General features: G+C 34.0%; 1 protein-coding gene across 12 annotated transcripts in view; it reads left to right on the top strand.

Annotated features, from left to right (window-relative positions):
* Window positions 1-26,843, top strand: part of Mctp1 (multiple C2 and transmembrane domain containing 1) — a 553,559-nt gene that overhangs the window by 396,133 nt on the left and 130,583 nt on the right. For 11 of the 12 annotated variants that reach the window (XM_047555772.1, XM_047555764.1, XM_047555766.1 and 8 more), the window contains 5 exons: window positions 7,115-7,217; window positions 8,971-9,073; window positions 9,420-9,521; window positions 9,904-9,978; window positions 11,902-12,021. In XM_047555772.1, coding sequence (XP_047411728.1) covers window positions 7,115-7,217; window positions 8,971-9,073; window positions 9,420-9,521; window positions 9,904-9,978; window positions 11,902-12,021 — 503 coding nt within the window. Of the gene's footprint in view, window positions 1-7,114; window positions 7,218-8,970; window positions 9,074-9,419; window positions 9,522-9,903; window positions 9,979-11,901; window positions 12,028-26,843 lie in introns of those variants that run through there. The other variant, XM_047555774.1, reaches the window with a different exon arrangement.

Here is a 26,843-nt window from a genome sequence, read left to right as displayed (position 1 = left end):
CAGTTAATTAATTTATTTCTAGGAGAGTTAATTTGCAGTCTCATATTTTTCTGTAGAAGAGTCTAAATTAAGTATTATGGGTCCTAAAATTTCCAGAAAGTCTTGCAAAACCAAGGGCACTTACACTCGGTTTTTATAATCATTTTAGACCAAACAAATTTTTTGTCTAAGTTTACAACACATCACTTGCATATAGTTTTTGTTTTAAAATGAATTGAAAGTGAAGACTTTTTATGTTTTTACTGTAATTTATCTGAGCTCTTAAGAGCTCAGGCATACTTTTTTCATGGCCTCTCCTAATTTTATAGTTCCCATAGTCGTCATCTTCTTTCTTTTTATTTTCTAATGAGTCTCATTTCATTTCCCATTCTTCTGTCCTAAATTTTTAGTTTCCCAGCATATATCAACATGGTTCAGTTCTAGGACTCAAGAGCACATCTAGTTACACAGAATTCTATAAATATTATTTTGCATCTAGTTCTAGATTCCAAGTGAATAACCTCATATATACATTGAACTTTATGTTTTCATTGCTCTTAGTGTTTATTCAGAGATCCAGAAACTTCTGAGATTTCCCCAAGATGTTTTTTGTAAAGTCACAATCAAAATATTATTTGCATTTTTCACTCATGAGTGTACAATAAAGTTTTCCAAAGGCTACATAATGTTTGATCACTCCCATGTTACCACGACATCAACTTATTATTGTAATTTTTAGCAAATTAACAAGTTTTAAATGTTTCAAAGCTTCTAAAATGCTAAATTTTAGTAGATTTTGTCATACATAAATAAAACCCCTTGATATCTTCAGTTCAGATATATGAGTTCCAAAGACCACATGTGTAAGCACTTGCTGTGAGGCAATGATGCTAACCTGGAGAGCAGGCAGTGTTGCTCCTTGGGTGTTTAAGAGACTTTTGAGAGAATTTTATTTGCCATAATGGTTGGAGAGCACCACGGATATTTGGTATCTTAGGGTTGGGGACACTAAATGCTTTTAAAAGCATCTGCCAGAACTGGGGCTGTAGCTCAGTGGTAGAGCACTTACCTAGCACATGTGAGGCACTGAGTTCCACCCTCAGCACCACATAAAAATAAATAAAGGTATTATGTTCATCTACAACTAAAATATTTTTTTGAAAATAGGCATCAGATGGTCTTACATAATGAAAATTGCCCTTTGCCTTGCATTCAAAAACTATATTAATATTTGTTAATATTTTTAAATATTAGACTATAAGTATTAATATAGTTTAAGTATTAATATAGGCCCAATATCCAAGGCCCTGAGCACACCAGCTTTTGGTCTAGGCTGTTTCCTCTTTCTGGCTTACTTCTCTGCAGATATCCCTGTGGCTACTACTCCACCCCCTTCAGTCCTTTACCCAGCCCTTATTTTTCTCAATGAGGCCTACTCCAACCACCCAATTAAATCTTTAACTCTGACCCTCTCCCATACCCTTCAAACTTTTTTATCCTACTCTGTTTATTTTTCATTAACATGCATTGCTCTCTAGCATATAATAAGTCTACTTATTAATTGTGTTCAGTATTTATTCTCAATCTCTTCTCCCCTCCAAAGTAAATTCTAAGAAAGCAAAGACCTTTCTCTTTTTTGTTCATATGGCCTGGCACATGTAATAGTCGCCCAACAAATATTTGTTTAACAAATCAATGTATGGTTTTATTGTAAACAACTTTCTATTTAGTCTTCCTTTATAATAGAATTCAGGCAATATATTAAATATTAAAATCATATATGGGTCAGTTTTACTTGCTTCAGGATAAGAAAGAAGGCATTACAAAATTTTCAATATGAAAAAAAGATGTAGTATAGCTATGAATTTAGGGTGTTAATTTTCCTTCCACAATGAAACCTGCTTTATGACTTAGAAAAAATAAGCCCTATTATTATTACTTTTGTTATCACTCAGTCCCAGAATCAGACCCAGTAGGGACCTAGTGAAGAATGTCAGTTAATGTAATTCTACCAATCAGAAGTTTAAAATATGTTTAGATCAGTCAATGAAAAAGACTAAGGTCAAAGTTCCACCTCCAGTGATAAGAGAAGGATTAGAAGATGTCTTCAACACACATTGCTTTTTGTTCCAATGGACCCTATGGGATTCCCTCAACTCCAATGTTGTTATATGTTATAATTGAAATTCCAGTTTGCAGAGAGGACAGATGGCAACCTCGATTATAATTTTATAAAAAGATTAAAATAGAGTCACTTCAAACTGTTGGAAACCAAAGAAATTAAATGAAATAAGTTAATTTGTGCAAGGTAGGACCAAAATAAAAGACCCCCATGGGTATGAATTGTTTTCCACACCACTGAAAACCTCTATGTTTGTGGAGACACAGCAACAAAGAGGTGATCACGGGGGTCCCTTTCCATACACCCCCATACTTTTATAGCACATCACATCCAGCAAATGGCACCATTCGTCAGCAGAAAAATGACCCAACAAAGCCCACCACTGATGGATCAAGATGAACTCTCTATTCTGGGAGTAAGAATATCACTTAGTATCTTTTGAGTGATTCTAATGCCCAAACCAATAGTTCAAACAAACTGAAGTCATTCACTTGCCATAAAACAGGTAGCAAGTGAGTAGAGGCAATGTAGACTTTTCTACAGTTCTTTATCAATGTGTCAGTGTTGTGACTCCAAAGAGCAAGGGCCAGGAGTGAGAGAGAGAGACAACCACTCAGGGCACCCTATTTAATCCGTGGTGCTGTTTTGAAGGTTGCCAGAATAGATGCCCACTAGAGTCAATTCTGATTTTTGTTTTAATTCTTGTAGGAATGCTTTTTCATCAAAAGCCATCTTATGCTTTAAAATCTATTATAGAGTCAGCTTTATAATATACGCTAAGAGTCTCTATTGCTAATTCCCCTTGATGATTTTTTTTTCTTACTAGAAATCTATGAGAAAAAAAACTAGCCTCCAGCATTTAACTAGATTATGGAAATACCTCAGTACTAACAAAATAGTTTTAAATATTTATAGTGGTTATGTTACACATATCTAGGGTTTTTTTTGTTTTAGGGACCATATCAAAGAGATACACAAATAGATTTCAACTAAATTTTCCTGATGATAAAACATGAAAGTCCACTTTTTATGTGGTTATCCTTCTTTCCTAAAAATGCCAGTGATAGAGATGTACATTCACTATAGATCACAGGGTCACATCCTCTGGGACAGTCTCCACTTCCTTTTCTCTTTCCCATCCTAGAGTTACAGAATGACATGCTTCTTTCTCATTGCTCCTTTTGCACTCTTCATTTACCTTTATTATAGCACTTACAACCCTGCATCATAATTGTGTATTTACATATCTATCATGCCTACTAGATTGTAGATGTCTTGAGAGCTTGCCTATGTCTTAATCATACTTGCAGTTCTAGAGTAAGCAGAGCAGACATTCAGTAAGTAATGAACACATCAAAAGGCATTGGTATTTCTCTCTAGAAAATTGTCAACATTGAAAATTGCCTTTTTCTCGAGGAAGGCTGATTCTCTTCTAGCTGTCATGATGGTTAAAGCAAACAACTCCACAGCTTCCACCACCCAGCACTGCTGAAATTTCTGTATTCCATCCAAACCAAATCCTCCAGTTTCTTGCATTGCTAGAAGAGGGCTGGGTGCTTTATAGCCAAAGGGAGACAGGGGTTAAGAGATCCTCTTGGCACCCATACATGTACTGTAACATTACAACAAAAATGAGTGAGAGAAAGATAAGAGATTATATTATGTACTATGTTCTCATACATCTAGGTTCTTTAAATAGCCAAAAATTATCAGAAACAAAATCTACTTCAACTTTGGATGTTGCCTTCATTTCTCAAACTTCTGACCACGCGATTTTGAACAAAAACATTTCAGGGCACTGTTCTGTATCACTCCTGGAGCTTTGCTGAATAAGTACACTTTAGGGACATCAACATTGCATCCCATAGTCAATCCTACAACTCAGTACTCAGCAAGCAGAAGAGCATATCACAGAGCCTAAATAGAATGATAAAAAGATAAAAATATAAAAGGAAGGAATAATTAAGAGATAATTAATGGGTAGGTCCATCACTGGCATTTCTCTAAATTGTTTTTTTTTTTTAAAGTGGCAGATAATCAGGCCTGCAAAATTTAGAAACTGAAAAGCCAGTCATTTAGAACATAATTTAGCAAGCTAGATAAGCACATTAACTATGTATAGCCACTCCTTTAAAATAAAAATAAAGTGTATACTTTTCAGTGGTAAGTTTATAGAATCTAACATTGTGTATTTACTATTATTTTGGTTGAAATTGCTGTTAATTTTTAATTGTCCTTGATCACTTAGTGGAAGGATACTCTCTAAATGAGTGAAAAGCAACAGTGTGTAAACACTTATGTCGGCATCCATTACTTACACTGCAAAAAGATAACTTTTTAGTAGGAAAAGATGAATACAAATTCCTGCTCTCTTCCTACCTAAATTTTCCTGTCAGATTCTAGAATTATTCAGTCTGAGCACCTTGTTGAATGCTCTTTATCCTAGGGGGGGCGGGGAGAGAGAGAGAGAGAGAGAGAGAGAGGAGAAAGATAGGGAAAAAAAACTGGTTTAGTTGAGCTCAATGAATTGTTTTCTATCTTCAGGGCACTTTAGATTGTTCAGTATTGATACCTGCAAATCCTTTTGACACTACCTTCAAAATATATCCAGAATCTGACCACTTTCTGCCACTAGATTATCTTAATAGACTCCTGACTTTCTCTCTACCTCCTCCTGTGCCTTGTTGATACCTTATTCTCCAAATAATAGCCATCAGATCATATCACTCCTCAACTCAAATCCCCCCAACAGCTTCCTCTCTCACTTAGAGTGAAAGCCAAGTCCTCTCAAAGACCTGCCACTCTCCTCCTACCTCTCTGTCTTCTATCTCCTACCCCATCCATTCCTCCAACCACACTGGCTCCTGGATATTCCTGGAAATACCAGACATAGCCACTTCTCTGGCCTTTCCAAGATCTGTTCCTCTGGCTAACCCAAGAGTCACTCTTTCACCTCTTTCATTTCTTTGCCCGCATGTCACTTTCTCAGAAACATCTTTCCTGTGACCCTTTTGAAAATTTTATGTTCAAACCAGCACTCCCCATCACCTTTCATCATTATTTTTCTCCATAATATTTATCAGTTATCATATTGTTTAAATTACAATATTGATTTAGACTACATAAGAGGTTAATGTGCATATTATTAACTTTAATGACAAAGAATAATTGTTTAAATAATTGTTAATTTATTCATTTTCTTCTCCTTCAATGTAAACTTACATTTTAAAAAGTTGTTTGATACACTGCTAATGCTCTGATGCATAGAATACTGTCAGATACATGGTAAGCAATAAATATTGGTGGTTAAATACATGAATCTAGAGTCAAAATGGCATGACTTTTCCTATGTATGTGGCCTACTAACTACTATGGGATGATGGTTAATTAGGAAGGTCTTGCCTAGAAGTTTACACTTACATATATTTCAAAAACTGTTTGAGCCTGCCTTTTCATGCTTGTATCAGAATTCTATGAAAGAAAATAAAATGGTTGGTGTGCCAAATAAAATGGGTTGCAATATGTTTTAATGAAGAAAATTTTCTTTTTTGAACACTGTTTTCCATAGTGTGTGTAGGAGCTGGAAGTGAGGGTGGTATAGGTAAATAAAGGCAAGAAGAATGAAGAAAGTGTGTGGGGTGGGGCACAGATAATACAGATGGTAAGCCAGAAGTAAATCTTCACCAGATCTTGAAGACTTCTAGTTCCCTGTTCTTTACTGAAAATTATTCCCAAGACTCCAAATTGAGAATACTACCAAAATGTTAAATTATGCAACTATCCCAGGGTATATGAGGCCCCTGAACTTACACACACATATTGAATCTCTTTTTAAATATAAAATTAATAAATTAAAGGTGAGTCAAAGTTTGTACAGTTCGTTTAAGCATTACACTATGGAAAGTAAATTACACTGCTTTATGGGACTATATATATAGCTTATTTGTCACTGATAGCTAATACATTCCTTCCCATTAAAATTTAATTGAAAATCTTCAATGATATTTAAGCTTTCGCACAAGGGTAAACTACTGTGAGTACAATTCACAATGCATTTAAAACAATTATTCTTTATCATTAAAGTTAATAATATGCACATTAACCTCTTATGTAGTCTAAATCAATATTATAGTTTAAAAGATATGACCTCTGGACAGCTTTGTCTAAATATTGATTTCATTGTCATTTGTATAAGGTATCAAACAAATTACATGCTGCACCAATATCATTAATGCTGCCCCCATAGAGCCTCTGACTTATGGATTCTTATAATACAGGACATGACATTACAAAAATATTGAGAACATCACAAAACATAATTGCAGAACGGAGGAGATTTGACTGGCAGAGCAAAGTTGCTGTAAATAGATGATAGATAGAATCCTTTACTTTCGGCGAACAGAAAAAATACTGCTCTTAACATGCAGATTGGTTGTTGATGTTAAGTTTCAAATGGCAGAATTTTTTCTGCCTCAGAGGTTCTAATTTACTTCTTATGATTCCATAGATATCTCAGGAGAAAGTAACTCAGCCTTAGATTAAAATGTTGTAATTCTGCAATAATAGCAGTTTTCTCAAAATAAACTTGTTTAGAAATTCCTGTTACAAGTTACTAGTCAATCAGATGAGTTGAAAAATATATGCATAAGATTAAAGGAGCTGAACATTTCAAATGGTCTTTATAGAATTAAATAAAAACTGATTTAGGGATGGACATGCATCACATTCTCTCTCATTATAGTATTATTTTTGTAAAACAAATGCAAATTGAAATTTCAGCTATATAATTTGGTCTCTTTCACTTTTCCAGGTTCTAAATTGCTATGAATCATTATGATTGCTAACATCATCTAGTACATCTAACTTTATTTTGATGGGTTGTTTTATTTTTAAATTTTTACTTGACTTTTTGTTTACTATGAAACTTTTGGAGAAGAAACATGATCTTGATCATGACATTGTGAATGATGGATATTATTTATACTTAAAATGTTCACCCCAAATCTCTTGTAGGTAAAAGTGACCCATTTTGTGTAGTGGAAGTGAACAATGATAGGCTGCTAACACATACTGTCTACAAAAATCTCAATCCTGAGTGGAACAAAGTCTTCACATTGTAAGTAGCCATTACCTTGAGCTCATTTCAGAACTATATGAAATGTATTTCTCTCTCTCTCTATGCGTGTATGTGTGTGTGCGTCTATTATTTGCTGATTAACAACTCAATATATTTGACCTGCTTTTGCTAACAACTGAGAATTTCATAACTACCTTCCTGAGAATGAGACCTGGGGAAAGGAGTATGCCATTTTTTGTTTGGTTTGGTTTTCACAGACATCTTTTAAACTGAGTTCTTTATATGACTGTGTTTTTTATATGACTTCACTAAAGGGTTTTACTCCCATCAACTGAATCACTATACTGCTTCTTCCTTTTATACTTTCTATTGAAATTCTTCCCAATCACATTGACACCAAGGAGGACAAAGCTCTATTTGTTCCATTGCTTAAATCAGCAAACAATCTGGTCACGAATTCGGCAGATGCTTTAGTTTTGGTTTGTTTCATTTTAGCACAATAAGAATATTAAGTATTGTCCTAGATACCAAAACACCCTTTGAGTTAATTTTCCTCTTGTTTTAAAAAGTTTGGAAATCTTTTCAGTCGTGCACTGTAAAAGCTGCCGATGTTACACTATAGTAGTTCCTAAGTTTTTTTTTTTCAATTGGGCTTTAGAAATGAACTTTAAACAAAAAGAAAACTCTCCAAACAGAAGTACTACATAAAGTTTTCTAACAGTTTTATTTTGTACATGAAAAAGTGCTAAATTCTTCATTAATTCCTTATAATGCTTCTCCTTAAGAGCCAGTAACTAATCAGCTTTAATTATCTGACCAATTTATTTTTAAGGAATTCCACATTTTTATAATAGATGAAAGCCTAGTCAGGAGACTTTCACTCCTAAGAAGGTTGTGGAGAGTGTTTTTCTCTGGAATGCATAATTAAATGAATAGGTTTGATTATTATCAAAGCCATTAATTGATTGTACCCTGATCAAGTCTCTTCTCACATGTGGTTGCAGTTTTTCAGTAATGAATGTATTCATTTTTTTTTGTTTTGTTTTCTCTTAATTCATGTTTTCTTGGTAAACTCTTTGGTCAAAGAATAAATGCTATCTACTAGTTGCACTTATTTTTTCAGAAACAAAAATATGAAGAACTCACAGATTTATTTGTTAACATATGTTGTCTTTGGAACATAATGGAACATCACTTAATTTCTAAATTCCAGGGTGGTACAACTGCTATAATGTTACATTTTCTCCATTCTGCTTTCTGTGTTTGTTCGTTTTTTTTTTTTTTTTTCACTAAGAACCTAACGGAATATTTTGGCGAGAGCTGTAAACAAAAAGAGATGTTCTGTTATTATAAAAAAATAATAGTTATAAAAAATAAATGGTGACTCTCGCTGATATCAAACCTTACGGTGTTATATGTGGGGGTTAGGGGAAAATATGATTTATTGTTAAAATGAGAAGAAAGAAAAATCTAAAAAATAGCAGGGTCACTTATTGATTTTTTTTCAATAATTTATTCTTTGCTCATGCAGATGGGAAATATTTCATTTTTAAAAATTATAACATGAAATTACAATGGTCTTCCAAGTTTTAGATAATAGAACCATCACTGTAGTCAACTAGGGTGCACTATGGGAAATTCTGTCAGATACCAAGCTACCCTGTATGTGTATATGCAAATAACACACATAAAAATACACACATAAAATCAGCTGGAGCCATCTGAATATTCAAAACCATTTTAGTTCTTGTTTCCCACTAATGAAATCTTTTTTTTTCTTACATATTCGCAGCAACATTAAAGATATTCATTCAGTTCTTGAAGTGACAGTTTATGATGAAGATCGGGATCGCAGTGCTGACTTTCTGGGCAAAGTTGCTATACCATTGCTGTCTGTAAGTTTTATTCACCTGACACACTGTTCTGTGTTGCTTTTGCTCAAGGAAAGGGAAAAAAAAAAAAAAAAAAAAAAACCTCAGCTCTATGTCTGTCATTTCTCAACCAAGGTCTGTAATAAGAACACTAAAAATTTTAACATACTCAATTCACGGCCATGTTGAATCCCATGATAGTTAATTTTTCCTGACAGACTTGATCCTGGTAATGAACAGGTACTTGTCAGGATTGCCACAGTTGTTTTGGGTTCTCTGTCAGTTTCAGCAGCTGGGGGTCAAAGGTCACTGAGGGAGTGTATTCAGTGGAGACCGCGAGACAGACGGCTGTCATGTCCTTTTCCCGCAGATTCAAAATGGTGAACAGAAAGCCTACGTCTTGAAAAACAAGCAGCTGACAGGGCCAACAAAGGGGGTCATCTATCTTGAAATAGATGTGATTTTTAATGCTGTAAGTCTTAACTTTGGCTTTTTTGTACTGCTAAAGAGTTCAGTTTCATGAAAGCTTTTGTTCCTGATTTGTAGAGAATTTCTGTCATTCCTCATTTTCTCTAAACCTTGATGTATCCTGGAGAATACGCTTCTGCCACTGCCTGGCACACCCACACTTTCTGTTATAGTTGGCGACTGCTGCTGCGGTTGTGCTCTGGCCGCTGCCTGCCTGCCTAAGAAAAGGAAGTGCATGCATGTGCAACTGTATATGCATTTATATTTTATGAGCACAGTCGCCAGGACTTTGAAACTTAAAAAATTATTGAAAATTGAACTGCGTGAAAAAATTGTAAACATTTGTAATATATTAATCCATAACAGACACATATGTTGATGTATAGGTGAAAGCCAGCTTACGAACATTAATACCCAAAGAACAGAAGTACATTGAAGAGGAAAACAGACTCTCTAAACAGGTAAAAAGCAAGGAAAGATTAATCCCTCTGGGAAGACCTGGTTATATCTGTAAAACATTTAAGTAAATTCAAATAAATTTTGGAGGTATGGAGGGGGGAAAATGATGGAATTTTTGATCATCTACTTATTGAAAATGGCTTTTTCTTTTCTTTCTTTTTCTCTATTCCTTCCTTTCTTTAAAAATCAAACAAGGACAATACCAAACTAATACATTGGATGGGGATGGTCAGAAAGGACAAGGGATACTGTAGGTGCTGCATATAATGGATATGTAGTCATGCTTTAGCAAAAGAACGATCTTTTCAAACATAAAATACAATTTGATTGCCATGGAGTGTGACAATGAGAATGCCAAAAGCCGAGGCTCAAATAAGTGTGCAGACCACCCACAGGTATGATGCAGGTGTGTGTAAAGTGAGCCAAATAAAGCTCTTCCCTCTAATCCAGTGAGGGGGCTCCATCTTTTAAGAGGAACCTTCCTGTTAATTAGATTTTAACTATGATCTTTTAGAAGTGAACATTCATTGCCATTTTTAGTTAAAAAATAGAAAATCAGGAAATCCGATTTTTCTATCATGAAAGACTTTTAAATTAAGCTTAATACCTATAAATTATAATTTAAAATTTGGTTTGATATAAAGTTTTAAAAAAGTGCTCAACTACCCCTTTTACAAAATGTTTATACTCAATAACAGCTAAAATAACTGTTATTTACATGGCTCTAAAGTTTATTGAACTTATTAGCACCTTGAAATATTTGATAATTTTCCATTCCATTAGAAACCTAAAAACACTTTATTTTTAATCTAAGAAATTTATCCAAAACAATTAGCTCTTTGGATGTTTAAATACAGTGTATGTCCTACAAATGCAATATCTGTCTAAATAGAAATACAGATTACATTTCTCCACATAGATAAAAATAATAAAAGAGATTCTTAAAAGAATGTGAAACAAATAGGGAGACTCTTCATTTTGCCTGAATAGAATTTTAGTTTTAGCAACTTGTTAAAACCCTTATGCACATACTTGAATCTGGATTTACACATATATACTTTTTGCTGTACAGCCTCAGTGAACTTTACATAACTGCTTCTTTAAAACACCAGATCAGTACTGAAGTATATTTGGAGTAGCAAAATATTAACCTGCAGATATATGATTTATTCTAACTATTAAGATACCTGTATGTAATTGTTCAAACCATTATATAGTATGTGAGTTATTTTTTCACCTTTGAAATCATGCTATAGTTTTAAATTTAAATTATATCAATTCTCATATACCTTTCAAATGAAAGATTTTGTGACCCACTTAATTACTATAAATATTTTTCTGAACTCCAAAATTATGAAAAATAAGAAATGAAAAAATATAGGTTACATTTAATGTGGGAGAGAGATTCATTAGTAGCTAACATTAGTAAAAAAGGAGGAGACCTTTAAAAAGTTAAAAATATTTTGTTTTCTATAATAATCAACAATTGATAAGTTTTTCTCTAAGACTCTAAATAAAAACATTCCAAAGTATTCAGTTCACTTTGAAATATGTTGAATTTAAGACATTTAATGAATCTTAAAACCACAATAAGATTTACTAGTTATTCAGTAAATACCAATTTTTTAATCTGTTAGAAAATATTTTCTTATAAAAAAAAAAAAGTCCAACCTACATGATAACATTGGTTTTTTTTTTTTTTAAATACATTTAACTAAGAAGTTGCTCTTATAGGTCAATTCTTTCCGTTTTCTCCAGAAATACTTCTTTCTCTTTAACTTGTGAGCCAAATTGCTTGGTATGTTCTTATGGCTTTTTTAACTTTCTGAATCCTTTTTAAATCACAATAAACTTGAAGAATTTTGCAGTATATTTGATTGTTTTTCATCTTGTAAATTCTAATAATTTTTTCCTTTTCCTTCCAGCTGCTACTAAGAAACTTTATCAGAACGAAACGCTGTGTCATGGTGCTGGTGAATGCTGCATACTACGTTAATAGTTGCTTTGACTGGGATTCACCCCCAAGGAGTCTCGCTGCTTTTGTGGTATGAGCATTCTGTATTACTTATATTGTTATTCATTAAATTCAGTAATCATAGCTGCATGTTTCTGTGGCTATAGTAACAGTTATGTTGATGTGGCCATTTTAAAACTCCTATTTTAAGACTTGACTGGACAGATTTGCCGTGGGCAGGAACCTGATGGATTGTTCAAGGTCTGAGTCCAAGAATACACCCCCCACCCCAGATTTCCGGAACGCAAGACGTCTCAGCCAATGTATAATTTTCTCTGTGACAGTTAAAAAAGTAAAATTTTGCATGTTGCATAATTCCAAATCCCAATAGGAGAGCCAAGAAAAGTCCTCAGTGTGAAAATAATAATAGTAATAATCTTGACCATCCCCAATTTGATTTTATTCATTCTACAGTTTGTTTCCCCCAAATATGAATCTCATTGGCAGTAGAATGGTAGTATGAAATGCTTTAAATGTGAATCAATTGGAAGTAGATGTGACCTAGTTAAGAGTATTTTATTACTTCTGAAGATTTCCAGTTTTTAAAAAGTCACAAGTGAGAATTTGATCGATCCAGATAGTCCTCTAACAATGTTCATCATGTAGCCTTTTTGATTATTTAAAAAGTGCTGATGAGACCAAATGGCAAAGCCAGAAAATCCAAAAAGATAATTTCCTCTGTGTTTTAGCTGGGGTTTTCTGTTCTCACATTATTTTTGCTTATTCAGTATTTCAGTTTGAAGTTTAAGTGGAGTCTGTCTTTTGAAATCCTTTATTTTATTTTCATGTTTGTTAGAATATAAGTACCTTATGTTTCCTTATAGTTGCCAGTTTTACAAAATACGACTTTATTATGAGGTCTTACAAGAAGAGCCTTAATTATAGTAACAAATCAACATTTTAGTATTACCATTCAAATGAATGTATGCACATCTGTTTAGTACTTTGAGCTCTGTCCTCCTCTCAGGCCTTGTATGGGACTTTCATTAATGTCTGAGCACATGAACAAAGAGTGTGTATGTCCCTTTGTGTTGTAAGTTACCAGAAAGTTAGGCAGCCTGCTTCCCATAGACATGTTGTTGTCTCCTTAAAGAAAGTGACTGTCATCATCATTAAGTTTTAGAGGAAAAAAAAAAAAAAAAACTCCCTCTCTCAATACTCTTTTAGTAGTCCTCTTGCATAATAAATATATCAGGTTATTGTCGAACAAACTTTATTCTGATTTTTCACTAGCATTGAGGCACTTTGATGTTAATGAGAAAAAATGATACTGAGTTTCTATGTATATTTTATATCATTACTTCCAGGTTCTATGAGGCCTTATAACAGCAATAAAATTCTACTGAAAAGGTCATGCTGCCATTTTTGATTAACTCCTTCCAAGGTCATTCTCCACAGCTGTTTGTGAAATTTGAACACAGAGAAGTGTGTATTATTATATCACTTGTTCAGGAACACTCATTTAGAACTCTTTAGCATTGCACTGTGTTGTGCAAGTCTTCATAAGCTTGCGGCTTCTAGAGGACACTCGTGTAAAATGAATTCAAGATGGCACCCTTTTTCACTTTTTTTTATGATTCTAAAAAAAAAATGCAGACACTGGAATTCTGAGAGATTTAAGTACATGTACATACTAGGATTTCATTGAAAGGGGGCAAACTTCACTGGGGAAGAAATGTAAAAATATCTTTCTTAGCTGGTGGTCGATTTGTAACAGACAGTCCTATGAAACACCAGCTGAATGCACAAAAAGCAGAGCAGGCACAATAATGGTAGGAAAAGAGCCCGCAGACACTGAGGGTTAAAAAAAAAAAGACTATCAACATCAATGTGAACACACATTAAGAGTATTTTGAGAAGAAACATTAATAGTTTTATCAGAAAAAAGAAGTGCTAAATCACATTCTATTATTGAATGTGATTTAAACAACAATGAATAACAAAACCAAGCTTTATTTCTTTAGACTTCAACAGGGAGCTCCATGAGAATGGGAACCCTGTCTCTTTCATCCTGGTACTCCAGTATCATCTGCAAAATATCTAGCAGTTACTAAGCTCCCAACATAAATGGTTTACTAAATCAATTGACCAATTAATGAACCAATCAGTCAATATGAATATTTTTATTATGTGGAGAAATTCACTTGCCGGACAGATAAGTGTTTGATCAAATAAAGCTAGTTATTAAATCATGATAGATGCAGCTTAATACTGTGGTAGTAATTTTTCCTATAGTTTCCATTTGAATTCTAAACTATTCCATAATCCTTTATTAATATCTAACCCCAGATTGAATTCTGATATTAAAAGATTCTTATATAACAATAACTAATATTTATTAAGTACTTACTATGTGCCAAGGAACCACTTTTCACATATTAACACATGAAAATGCCTTCATGCATTAATGAATTTAATATTACCAAAAAACTTATGATATCATTAGGTACTTAGATACTATTATTTTCCCAGTATACAAAGGAAAGTTAATTATCTTGCCCAAAGCCTTATAGTAGATATTATTTCTTCTCTAAAAAAGCCTCTAAAATATATACCTTACAATTTTAATATCATAAAAATTCAAAACTGTTATAAGTTTTTTATTCATCTTATAGATGTTAAATGATGTATTTAAAAATGAAATGTTTTAAAGATCTCACCACCTAACTGGAGCCTTTTTAGGCCAGTTTATTGAAAAGAATTGCTTTCCATTAGGAGAAGAGTATGAGCAGCACCCCATTGTTACAAACATATTGTTCCCGTCATGCCCTGTTGATGGATCATGGGTCTATTATTATAATATTGGTTCCACTTGGCCCAGTTTTTCATAAATGCAGCTGCCTCGTGGAGCACATGCATTCGTACCATTATACAACTTGGTTTTAGGCCCAGATCAAACTTTATAAAGAGTGTCTTTTTTTTAAATTCTATTTTATTTTTTCTTTCTAATTTACTCCTCAAAAATAAGTCAAAATAGAAAAACAATTATTTTTGTGTCCCAGTCTCAATGAACGTGGAAAGCTCAAGAAAGGTAGACTCAGGGCAGCTACAACCTCCCCAGCACTACCTGTACTCTGTGGGGAGGATTCAAAGCCAGCTGATGACAATAGAAACTGAAATCAGTCTGGAAGGGAAGGGAAAAGATAAGCAAATATATTTCTGGGAATGGCCTTGCTTTGAGCACTACGCATTAGGTTTTAAATGTTGCTATGAATACTGTCTACCTAAGAGCGAACACAGGCGTGTGCGTGTCGGCTCTGCTTGTCTCTGGGAATCAACTATCGTAGACGTGGAAATGTCTCATAAATTGGGTCTAATTTTCATCAGGCTCTTGACCAGACATTTGTGTTCTTGTGGATGTCAGAGGGTGCAAAATGGGAGGAAAAAAAAAAAAGAAAGAAAAAAGAAAAAGAGTGTACATTCTCTCTTTTCGGTACTGTCATTTCTCACTGTAATGAGCACAAAAATAATTGGACAACTGAGCTATCAGTAAAAGGACACACTTCAGTGTGTGTCAAAGAATTATTTTACAGGACAAACTTTAATCTTTAAATGTGATTGTAGATAATTTGTGGTACCATCTGTCCATTTGGAATTGTTTTAGCCTTTTCTGTCGTTATACAGTAAGTGCCGCTGTGTTTAACATTAACATTTGATATTTTACACATTTAATTTCTGTTCTGCTGTGTGGTCCTTGGGGAATGGAGCGCTAGTGCTACATGAGAGAGACAAAGTATTGATCAGTTAACATTTCAGCTACATTTATGTATGTCGCAAAATTAATGAAAATGCCAGACAAAAATGTCAGAGTGCACAAAAAGGTAGAATTTAAATTTGGTACTTTAATGAAAAGTCTTAAGATGTGCATTATCAAAAATGTCCTCTTGCCTTTAAAGTACAATTCCTAACAGAATAACTAAAGAGAGACACATATTTTACTTAGAGGAACAATGAACATGAATTATGAAGAGATGTCAACTCCTCAAAGTACCCTGTGTTCCAAAACTGCATGTTTGAATGCTTAACTGTTAGTCATAAAGTGCATTTCTCTTCGTACCTGTAGGGCTACTGACTTCAATCCTCTGTCCGTACCCGACTAGGAAGCAGACTTCCTACTGAGATTCTCCCTCTAGGCTTTTCTTGGTGTATGTGTGTGTGTGTGTGTGTGTGTGTGTGTGTGTGTGTGTGTGTGTGTTTGAGAGAGAGAGAGAAAGGTGGGGTGGGGGATCCAAGAATTCCCTTTACAGCAATTCATGGAGGCCACTGTGGTTCATTACTTATTCCTTTCTGGGTCCTTTTCAAGTGACTGGTTTTAGTTTGCTTCCAGATAATTTGTGCTCACTTTCATTCAATTCCCATTTTAGTAAAGGATCACACTTGGGACAACAGCTATACTCAGAAAAGCTGGGCCATTATGCAGGAAGAGAGAAAAAACAGGGATGGTGCATGCAAAGAATGACACAAGGCTGCTCTGTGTAACCAAATGATTAAAAAAAAAAATGGAGGACACACCAGCAAAGGAGGAGGAACTGAGCTTGCAGAGGCAAAGGGAATATAATACAGTGATCTGCAGACAATAGGCACTTAGGGATGCTTTATTGTGTACTTCCTGTGCAGAAAGTCTGCAGCTACTAAACATCTTATGGATTTTCCTAAAAGTTATTAAAAACCAAGAGGACATTTTAAGAGACTTCATGATCAAAGTCTATAAAGGAATCATTGTTAAAAAAGAAGCATCAGAATAAAAACAAAAACAAGGTCTACATCACCTGTAAGTCAAGTCTTACTTCATATTACTGAATAATGAAATGTAGGATAATTATATTGGTCATATTGAAGATCACTTTATGTTTATAAATAGAAATTCCTATTATGAAAATTTAACAGATATCAGTAATACCACCAAGAAAATTATATTTCACATCTGACAATTTTCAAAGTATTTTTATAAAAGCCTTTTAGTTGATACAATTATTTTTTTAGAGTTAGCAGAAAAATTGGAAATGTTCCAGATGTAATTTTTGTTACTTTGCCTATCATAGAAAATCAGGACACCTAAAAAATCAAAGAAACAAATACTAAGGAAAAATGATCTATAATTGATCATTATATCATTCTATCCTTGTACTCATGAATTTTTCTAAAACTGTAAATTTTAACTTCCAGTCCTTTTGCCCACTATTTCACTTATGCCTTCCCCTAACATAAACATTTAACACAAACATTAACATTTTAACAGACATCAGCAAAGGGGCTTTACTAAACAATACTTCATTTAGTTTCTAAAAGTTTTAAATGACAATGAACATTTCTTTCACAAATGTGCAAGTAAAAAAAGAAAAAACCTGCATAGAATTTCATTGATTTAGAAAATCATATATCACCAAAGTTACCTAAAATTTCTTAGAGTCAGAAGTATTAACACTTCGAAGTGTCTAGCAGTACCATTTTCAGTAAATAGATTATATACACAATTCAGATGGACATTCGGCATATCAAGTTGATACCCAGAATATACATTTTTTCCAAATTCATCTCAATTCCAGGAAAGAATGTTTTCAAATATTGTCCTAAATTATATGACAAATTATAAATTAGGTTTTCTTAAGCACTGCTTTTAACAAAACATTGCATATCAATTCTTGCAATTACACAAAATCTCCCCTGAAAAGGCCATAATTTAGAAACGAGTTGAGTCTTAAGGTTGATCACTATTAGCTAAGTCAATTTTGATCATAGGAAATGTAGCAAACCAGATAATAACAGAACAAAACATGTCTCTAATCCTTCCTGAGAAGTGATGCTGTAGTTCAGTTTGCATTTCTACTTACATAAGTAATTTTTCTTTTGTTTTTGTATCTGTTAGATGTATGATGCAGCACTTCACCAAATCATCATTTCCTTCTCTTTAAATGATGACAACACCCTTTTTGGTTTATTTTAATAGATGTCATCAAAAGGACTTTCTGGTCTTTGGAGGGAGATAATCACATAACCCAGAGAATCTGCTACTCTGAAAATCTTGTTCCTCCTAAATTTTATTTTATATTGACAATGAGAAGAATTTAATCTCATACATAGCAGGTCAAACTCATGTTTTCTGTGATCTCTGCTCTACCTCCTTTGTCCTCTATATGGGAAATCATAGGATGCTGAAATCTGTGGAAGTTTTCTTTTGTGGATGATTTGAGGATAATAAAATGAATTGAATTTTTCCAACCAAACATGGTTGTCCTATTTTATAATCAAACATAAAACACAAATACTACCACCATAACCATGTGTGTCAGTCAGCTTTTTGTTGCTATAACAAAACGACAAAAAATTTTAACGGAGGAAAGATTTATTTTAGCTCACAGTTTCAGAAATGTCAGTCTGTAGTCACTTTTTTGAAGGAAAGAACTTAATGGAGGAAAGATTTACTTTGGTTCACAGTTTCAGAAATGTCAGTCCACAGTCACTTGACTCCATTGTTTCTGGGCCTATGGTGAGGCAGAATATTATGGTGGGGAGCATATTACAAAGTTACCCACCTCATAGTGACCCAGAAGCAAAGAGAGAGGAAGGGGACAAGGGACAAAATATAACCTTCAAGGACATACCCCAAAGAGCCTATTTTATCCAACCAGGACCCACCTCCTAAATTTCTACCACCTACCAGTAGTCCATTAGGTTATGAACCTGTAAATGTTTAATCCATTGATATGGTCAGAGCCCTCACAATACAGTCATCTTCCAAAGGCCCCACCTCTGAATACTCCTGCCTTGGAGACCAAGCCTTTGACATATGATCTTTTAGAGGACATTTCAGATACAAACCATATTAAATCCAAGAATTTGCCTTCTCGTGAACCTTATTGGTACATGCAACAAAGGTTAAGGTGGTGGAGTACACAAAGCCTCAGTGTAGTCTGTATGGGTGTTACCCTTAAACCACCTCTTTGCATTAATTATCAGGTAGTTTCAGTCCCCACACCTTCATAAGATGCTATAAATGTGTTGTGGGTCCATATTTTACCACTGAGTTTACTAAGGATTAAAAAAGTCATACAATGAATTAAAGATATCTGATACTCTGTCTCCATATTTCTAAGCTTATGTTGTCCTCTGAAGGATTTCCTGTTTTCTAACTTTGATTCAAATTGTGCAGGACACACTGAGCAAAATGGCAAGCTATTTTCATTACAATATATTATTATATAATGAATTTTGCAAAAGAAACAATTTAAAAGAATGAGATAATTATATAATTTATTCTAGTAAAATCTGATAAAGCAAGAGGACTACTACTTCTGAATGTTTATAAATTGTAACAGAGAGTCAGTCATTAATATACTTTATTCATTAGGATCATTCTCCATGTAATTTCATGCACTTTTATATAAGGTAACATTTAGAAATAGAAGTAGAATGCTCTCTGTCGATGAAATAAGATCCTTCCATGATAAACAAAAGCTAAAGGAATTTACAAAAAGAAAGCCAGCATTACAGAACATTCTCAGCAAAATATTCCATGAGGAAGAGATGAAAAACAACGATGCAAATCAGCAACAGGAGGCGCTAGCCTAAAGGAATAGCCAAATAAAGGAGAAACCAAATCATGTCAAAAAACAAATATGAGTCATTTTTCTGTTTTGACTAGTTATGAATATATACCTTTGAATTATGAATATAATTGAGTTAATTTACCAAGCCAAAGACCAACTTGAAATATCATTGATGAGTAGTCTGTCTTTGCTACAGGTAGGTCTGTGAGTTATGACTGTTGCATACTCATATGCAATTATGTCTGCTACTTTTGTTGTGATGACTGAAGTTCAACACTCAGTAAGTGGTAACTGTAAAGATGACCTTAACAGTCCTCAGTGACTGGCTTACAGTGAATTAATGCAGAGAAAATCAGAGATGAGCTAAGAAGCAAAGAAAGATAAAAAGCATTCAAAGTATAAACACATATTTGGATAAAAATAAAAGTCAACACTGACTTTAAGGGAAGAAATAAACAGATTTTAGTATCAAAACTTAGCTTTTATTTAATCTTAAATCAGATTTCTCAACTTTTTTTGGATTCTGCTAAGGAAGAAATTTTCACTTAATTTAATGAAAGAAATTAAATACTAAGGAATAAGATTTGATCAGAGAGTATTGAGTATTTGGGGGGGGCACAAACAATTCTAATATATTTTTGCAGCCCCCATCAAGAACCAATTTTCATCCCCTTGAGTATCATATTGCCCATACTGAGAATGTACACTTGAAATATTAGGGTTTATTGTAAGTTTAACTGTGATTACTTCCATACTCTTGATGGTAAAGTCTAATTTGGAATTAACTGTGTTTACTTCCATACTCTTGATGATAAAGTCTAATTTGGAATTTCTATTGTTTGTATATGATGCAAACCAGTTGAGAGAAAGAGAATTTGTGATTGCTATACAAAATCATTGACTACATTGGAGTCCACCATTTCAAGAAAAGAATTTTGGTTTCTTAAATATTGAAGAATTTGATTTCCTGCCTTATGCAAACCACATAAGGATTTTCTTCTATAACCCAATCCAAAATGGAAAAGGGACCTGAACCTGAATTCTGGACTAAGTAGTATAACATGTCTCATTATGAGTGTTTTATAGATTTTATACATACATTGCACTATTTTTATGAGTAATAGCTAATCTTTATATTCTTAAACAAATATGTCAAAGTTATAAAACCATACTTCATTAGGTTTGATTACCTATTAAATCTCCATTGAAAGGACAGGTTAAAAAAAAGGTTATGGAATAGGAAAGCTATTGAAGACAGTTAAGATACTTGTTCTATAGTCTGTTCTGTATATCAAGTTGCTTAGTTCACCACTGGGATCAAAATAACTTTACTGTTGCAATTTATCAACAATATATAAATACATGATTTTTCTATCCCACATTGCTATATATAAATAATTCTAGGGCATTTTCCATAGCTAAAATTCTATGTAGTTCTTACAAGCAAATTTTGGACATGTTTTAAATAGAAATCTTTCATCAGGATTTTTTTTCTATGGAACTAGGATTGAACTCAGGGGGGCTCCACTACCGAGCTACATTCCCAACCACTACCAACTCCCTGCCTTTTTTATTTGGAGTCAGAGTCTTACTAAGTTGCCTAGGCTGATCTCAAACTTGCAATCCTTCTGCCTCAATCTCTCAAGTTGCTGGGACTACAGGTGTGCGCCACTGAGCCCAGTTTCATTCAGTATTGTCATAAAATGGTGAAATTAACAGTTTCCTTTTGTCAATTAGATAAATCATTTGGGTTTAATTTAAAAATTGTAGATCACCAAAGATAAATGTAGTACATTAATTATCCACAAATTAGTACACTGAATTTATATAGAGAGTATTATATTTTGAAGTTATATTAGTAAAGTGATGGCAGAGAAAATTATGTATTATTCAGATGACTGAGTTCACTTTTTCTAGGTAGGTAGTGATACTGAAAAGTTGTGAGAGTCAGTGTGTATCTAATTTTATTTAAATCCCTTTACATAGAGTTTGGTCCTCCCATTATAATAGCCTATTGCATACCTCAGCCAGAGGCTGATATTTACAAAACATATTTTTAACTTAGGTTCTACTAACTTGACTGAGTATGTACTGTTTTCTACATTTTTAAAATTCTCAGAGTATATGCCTCCTATGCCCACTTTATTTCTAAGTCCCAAATCTTGACTGGTGTGTTGATAAAATGTAATGTTTTTCAGACAGGCTCCCTACATCCAAACAAGATAGAAAGTTGTGAGACAGTTGTGTAGACCTTGGAACACATTTCTCTTTTATGGCGACACCATGGATAATGACATAGGACCACTCCCCAGGCCTAGGGATCCCCTCACAGAGTCCTAACTCTGAAATGGAAACATCCTACGGAGGAAGTAAAGTCAGTGGGTTTATGGCTGAATGCTCATGATGCCAGGAACACATCTGTCTCAAACTAGCTTCAGCAGAACACACCTTCCTGAGGGCACAGTCCAGGGCTTTAAAAAGTAAAGGTTGAACAGGATCTGTACAATACAGATGAAGTCATGGAATGTTACAGCTGAAAGGGAGCTTAGAGATTATGTTATAGGACAAGAACAAGTACAAAAAGGTAAAGCAAATGACACACTAAGACAATAATTCCCCTCCCCCAATTGCCAGTAATAGAAATTTCAAGGACAGTAGTAGTGAGACGAAGGGTGACGTTGGTAAGTTAAATTGTCCTCAATTAAGGAAAAGCAGGTGTTTGACATTGTCCTGTAGAATTCTGAGGGTGTAAAATTGAATTTGTGAGCCTTTGTGTTTTCTGTTAAGAAATGTGGGAAAGCTGCAATTGCCTACTTGATAGAGTAAATTAGTGCCCACTCTGCTCAGTATTATTTCTGCAGTTTAAGTAGTAAGGATATACCTTATATTTTGATCAACTTTTCTATTAGTTGCAATCACATCCTAAAAATACCATGCAGAGATGTGTGTATAGTAATAAAAAATTCTTAGAGTTCACTGTGTGTTTGAGTAAGGTACATTTTAGATAAAAATATTATTTTGCTTATAAGTAGTAAAAATGACTTTTTTCCCAAAAGCAAATGTCAATTCATTAAGAATCTATTTCCCAGGTCTCAAACATATTTTCACTGAGTTGCTTAAGCAGCTTAAACTCTATTGATCCACTTTGATTTAATGGTAGCTAAAATGAACTTGTACATGGCCTAACTTTCCATTAGACTAAATAAATGCCAGGGGGAAAGTATATGTATTTTAGTCATTTTTTAAAAAAAGGGTGACCCATCTTCATTGTACTTCTGTCTTCCTAAATTTTCTTCAAAAAATTATATAGATCCAAATTATTCCAGCATAAAATTAAACAGCATGATGCAATAGTATATTACCTTATGAAGTAGTGAAATTAGGGCATACTTTTAGATACTATTTGAATTTGTAGGGTATTGCCCACTTTGTTACAGTCTTTGTGAGGTACAGTTATAAACTTGGTGTACCAAGTTATTGCCATTCGAGTTATTGGAGTGAAGAAAGCCAAATTAAATCATCTGAATGAAATACCGTGAAGCAGGAGAGGACCTGTGGATAATTTAGATTTGAATTATATACATGACCACAACGACATAGAGTTGTTTTTTTTTTTCTGAGAGCTATAGTCTTTTAAAATTTTTATCAAAATGAAAAATATTTAATGTAAAGTTATTAATGGAAAGTGTTCTCTACTGGATCGAAGAATAGGAGATAATGGAAAATGTTCCACTAGTGTTTGTCACAAACTGATGGCTTGTCCTACAAAAATATAGCTGCAAAATATTTAATAATACCTAAGTTCTATTTCTAATTGACTAGACTGTTTAACTTAAGTTTAAGGAACTAGGAAATAAAATAGATTGTAAACTGAAAAATGCCATTTGTCAGTATTTTTAATCCATTACCAGAGCCAGTGACAGGAATAAATTCAGGCTGTTCTGCTTGAGATGCATTTCAACTGCCATTAACAGATCTTCCCCCATTTTCATGCACACTCAGTATAGCTCTGTGGAATGACTGACTCCGATGACTTCAGTCACAAAACTTGAAGTTAAAGCTGTAATATCCTAAGAGAAACCCCCAACAGTAGTATCAGATGAAACTGAGAATAAATGCAGTATATCAGGCATCATAAAAGGGTGAATGGGGGATACATTTATGCCTTCCTCTATCTACTATGAGATTTGTACAGAAGATTCACACTCATTATTCTCGTCATCTTAATGAGATCAGTATGGGAACATTTCTCTCCTCTCTCTCTTGACTGTCAGAAAGGGGGCACTCCATTATTTCTCCTTCCTCTCTGCTTCCTGTATGTTTTCCTGGCAGTCCAGAAATGTTAACCAGTAATAGCAGGCAGCTCCAGAATGTTGCATATAAAGGTTTAAGGACTTTAGATGAGGCCAGCAACTTTAGTCAGTATCTCTGTCTCTCTGTTTGCCCCCACACACACACTCTCTCTCTCTCTTTTTCTCTCTTGCCTTCGCTCACTCTTTCTCAGGTGTGCTTTTATTTTCTTTCAGACTTTTATTATCTGCTGTATTCCCCAAGGAGTTTCCCTGGAAAAGAAGGAGATTTCTCCATGAGAAGTAAAATAGGGTCCCTGAGTGGAACCTGGATTTGCCATACTCCTTATTGTTGAGTCTGTTACCCCAATTAATTTTGAACACAGCATCCCTAAACCAAATTTGAGTGCAATCGGTTCATGTATTCAAGCCAGACATATGTCCAGCCTTGAACTTAAGAGGTAAAATGGGCAAGAGATCAACTACTAATGCATCTCATCTTCAAATACATTTTCAAATCTGTCAAGAAACAGTCCCTGTTTTTCATTAAAGTTGCTGGGAGACATTTTTTATGTATTTATATCATAAACTCCATGAATCCTGAAGGAAAATAGCCAGAAATTATAGAAAGATTTACATGATCTATGTCTATTGATTATTAGTTTATGCTATAATCACACCGATTTTGGTACTGCTCTCCTTTAGAGGAACTTGTGTGTTAGAGGATTCCCTTTAACATGATTGAGGAATTTTAAAGTAGGCATTTTTAATATTTGCTACCCTCTTAATTATTACTTGTTTAATGCACCACTGTTAGCACAGGGATTATGAGTTAATAAAAATGTCACAGTATTAGTGTATAAAACACTATATAATTTTCCCCAGGTAATGATTAATGGCAAACAGCTATATTAACTATACTCTTAGTGTATAGTCCCTAAATGTATTTGATTATCATCTTTTAGAAAGTAATTTTATACTGAAATTCTGTAAAGAAATATTTGAGGGACTTAGTTAATCTATTTAAAGCAACCTTCTTAGATGCATGAATTTTTCCCAATGATTTATATTATATTGCTAGGTAAAATATCAATTGTGTTTTAAAATCAGTCTGAAAGTTTTAAATGTTGTCTTAAATTGCCAGGGCAATCTGACTGAGATTCATACAGAGCTTATTTATCTCATCATACTATTTGTTAAAAACAGTTGAAAAATAAAATTAATAAGCCATTAGGTCATTATTATGTAATGGTTTTGTTCACATAGATAAATGGGTTTCCTTTTCCCTCTTTCTTTTTAAATAATGTCTTTCTGGCTTTGTTCCGTGGCTGCAGCAGGCTGTTAGTATGTATCTTTATACCATCAGAATGAATGAGATATATCTGTATAAATTATTGATTCACTTGAGCCTACCTCTGTAATTCAGAGCTGAAAACTTTGGCAGCTTATCTAATAGAATGATATAACTAGCAGACTGAAGTTACCTACCACAGCAACAATTGCCAGTTGGGGGGTCAAATGCCCTTTTACCTTTATACCTGAACACCTGCAAATTGAGCTGTATCCCATTCAGAATTTTAAGAACAGGTCCATTGTCACAGGAAGTAGAGTTTGTTTCTTGGAGAAAATTATGCCAGTTCTAGTTCTGAATGAAAGACAAGGCTTTTATTACTCAAGGGATATTAGGGCTGACTGCTTTTTTGAGAAAACAAATTTGCTGTAACTTTATCTGTAATTTAGTCCTGAATGGGTGCAAATAGACTGCACATTGTATGGAGTAGAAGAAGAAAATAGGGGTTTGTTAAAGCTATACAAGGGCTATGTAACCATTATATTTCCGAGGGAAGTCTTATCAGAATATTTTGGTTACAGACTTAGCATCAAACACCTGTTTTGAATTTTAGTTTAGAATAACATTGGAAAAGAAAGATTTTTTTGTCTAAAATCATGGATAATGAAACACCCATCTCCTAAAAGTTACTATATAGGCTTTGACTTTGAGACTGACCTCATTCAAGCACCACACGAAGTACTAGGATCACTCCTCACAAAAGTGAACCCTAAACTCAGACCCATTTGGAATGTGTTGACTTGTTTTATTTCTATAAGGAAGTCAAGTACTTGACCTTATAAACCATTTTCAACTAAAAAAAAAAAATCCTATGCAGCTATATTCACATGACAGTTTGACTTAAACTTTGCCAAAGCTGAGTAAAGTATATGTTTAAAGTAAGGGACAAGAGAAGGCATATCTCAACTGATGAGCCTCAAGGTCATCAGTGGGGACTGCAGATCATATATTAGTTGAAGGAACTTATCTGTCAAGTTGATCACCTACTCCTTAGCAAGCTCATAGTTGTTATAGAAACACCCAGTTTTACAGTGTTAGAGTTGATCATGGACACGGAACCAAACTGGGTAGTGAAACATCTTAGCCATATGTTTGTTCTAAGCTCCAACATAGTCAATTAGCACATTTTCTATTAAAAACTTAGTGTAATAGGTATTCATTAACTAGAAGTTGCTATAATTGAATAGTTACTCAATTATTCCATCCTCTAATCTTATTTTCACTTCTTTTCAAACTCCAAGTAGGATTGTATCCAAATACATCCATGACCTCCACCTCAAACAAGCTGTGATAGATTGATCTGGGTATGGTACTTAATTTTTCTTTCTACATTTTGGTTCCTATAACTAGGTCCCTGGGCTCTCCCTTTTTCTGTTTTATTACATAATGTCTACAAGGATAGGGAAGTTGGCTTCTGTGGTAAAGGACCATTGTACAATAGATGAAGTGTCTCTGGAATGTTATTACCTTCTGGTCCATAAGTCCATCCCTTCTTCCTCCACTGTTCACTCTCCCCACTAGAGATTCTTCTGGGCATGTCTTTACAATGATATTACTCTCATTATTTGTGTTAAGGTCCCTGCTACCCTCTGCCTGTGTCTGCCATATTATATGTCACTGAAACTCACCCATGCCCCGGGTCATCACTTTGGACTTGTTCCCCACA

The sequence above is a fragment of the Sciurus carolinensis genome, chromosome 6 (assembly GCF_902686445.1).
Source record: "Sciurus carolinensis chromosome 6, mSciCar1.2, whole genome shotgun sequence".
Lineage (NCBI taxonomy): Eukaryota > Metazoa > Chordata > Mammalia > Rodentia > Sciuridae > Sciurus > Sciurus carolinensis.
Note: the sequence above shows the minus strand (reverse complement) of the source record. Positions and strands in the feature narration are given on the sequence as shown.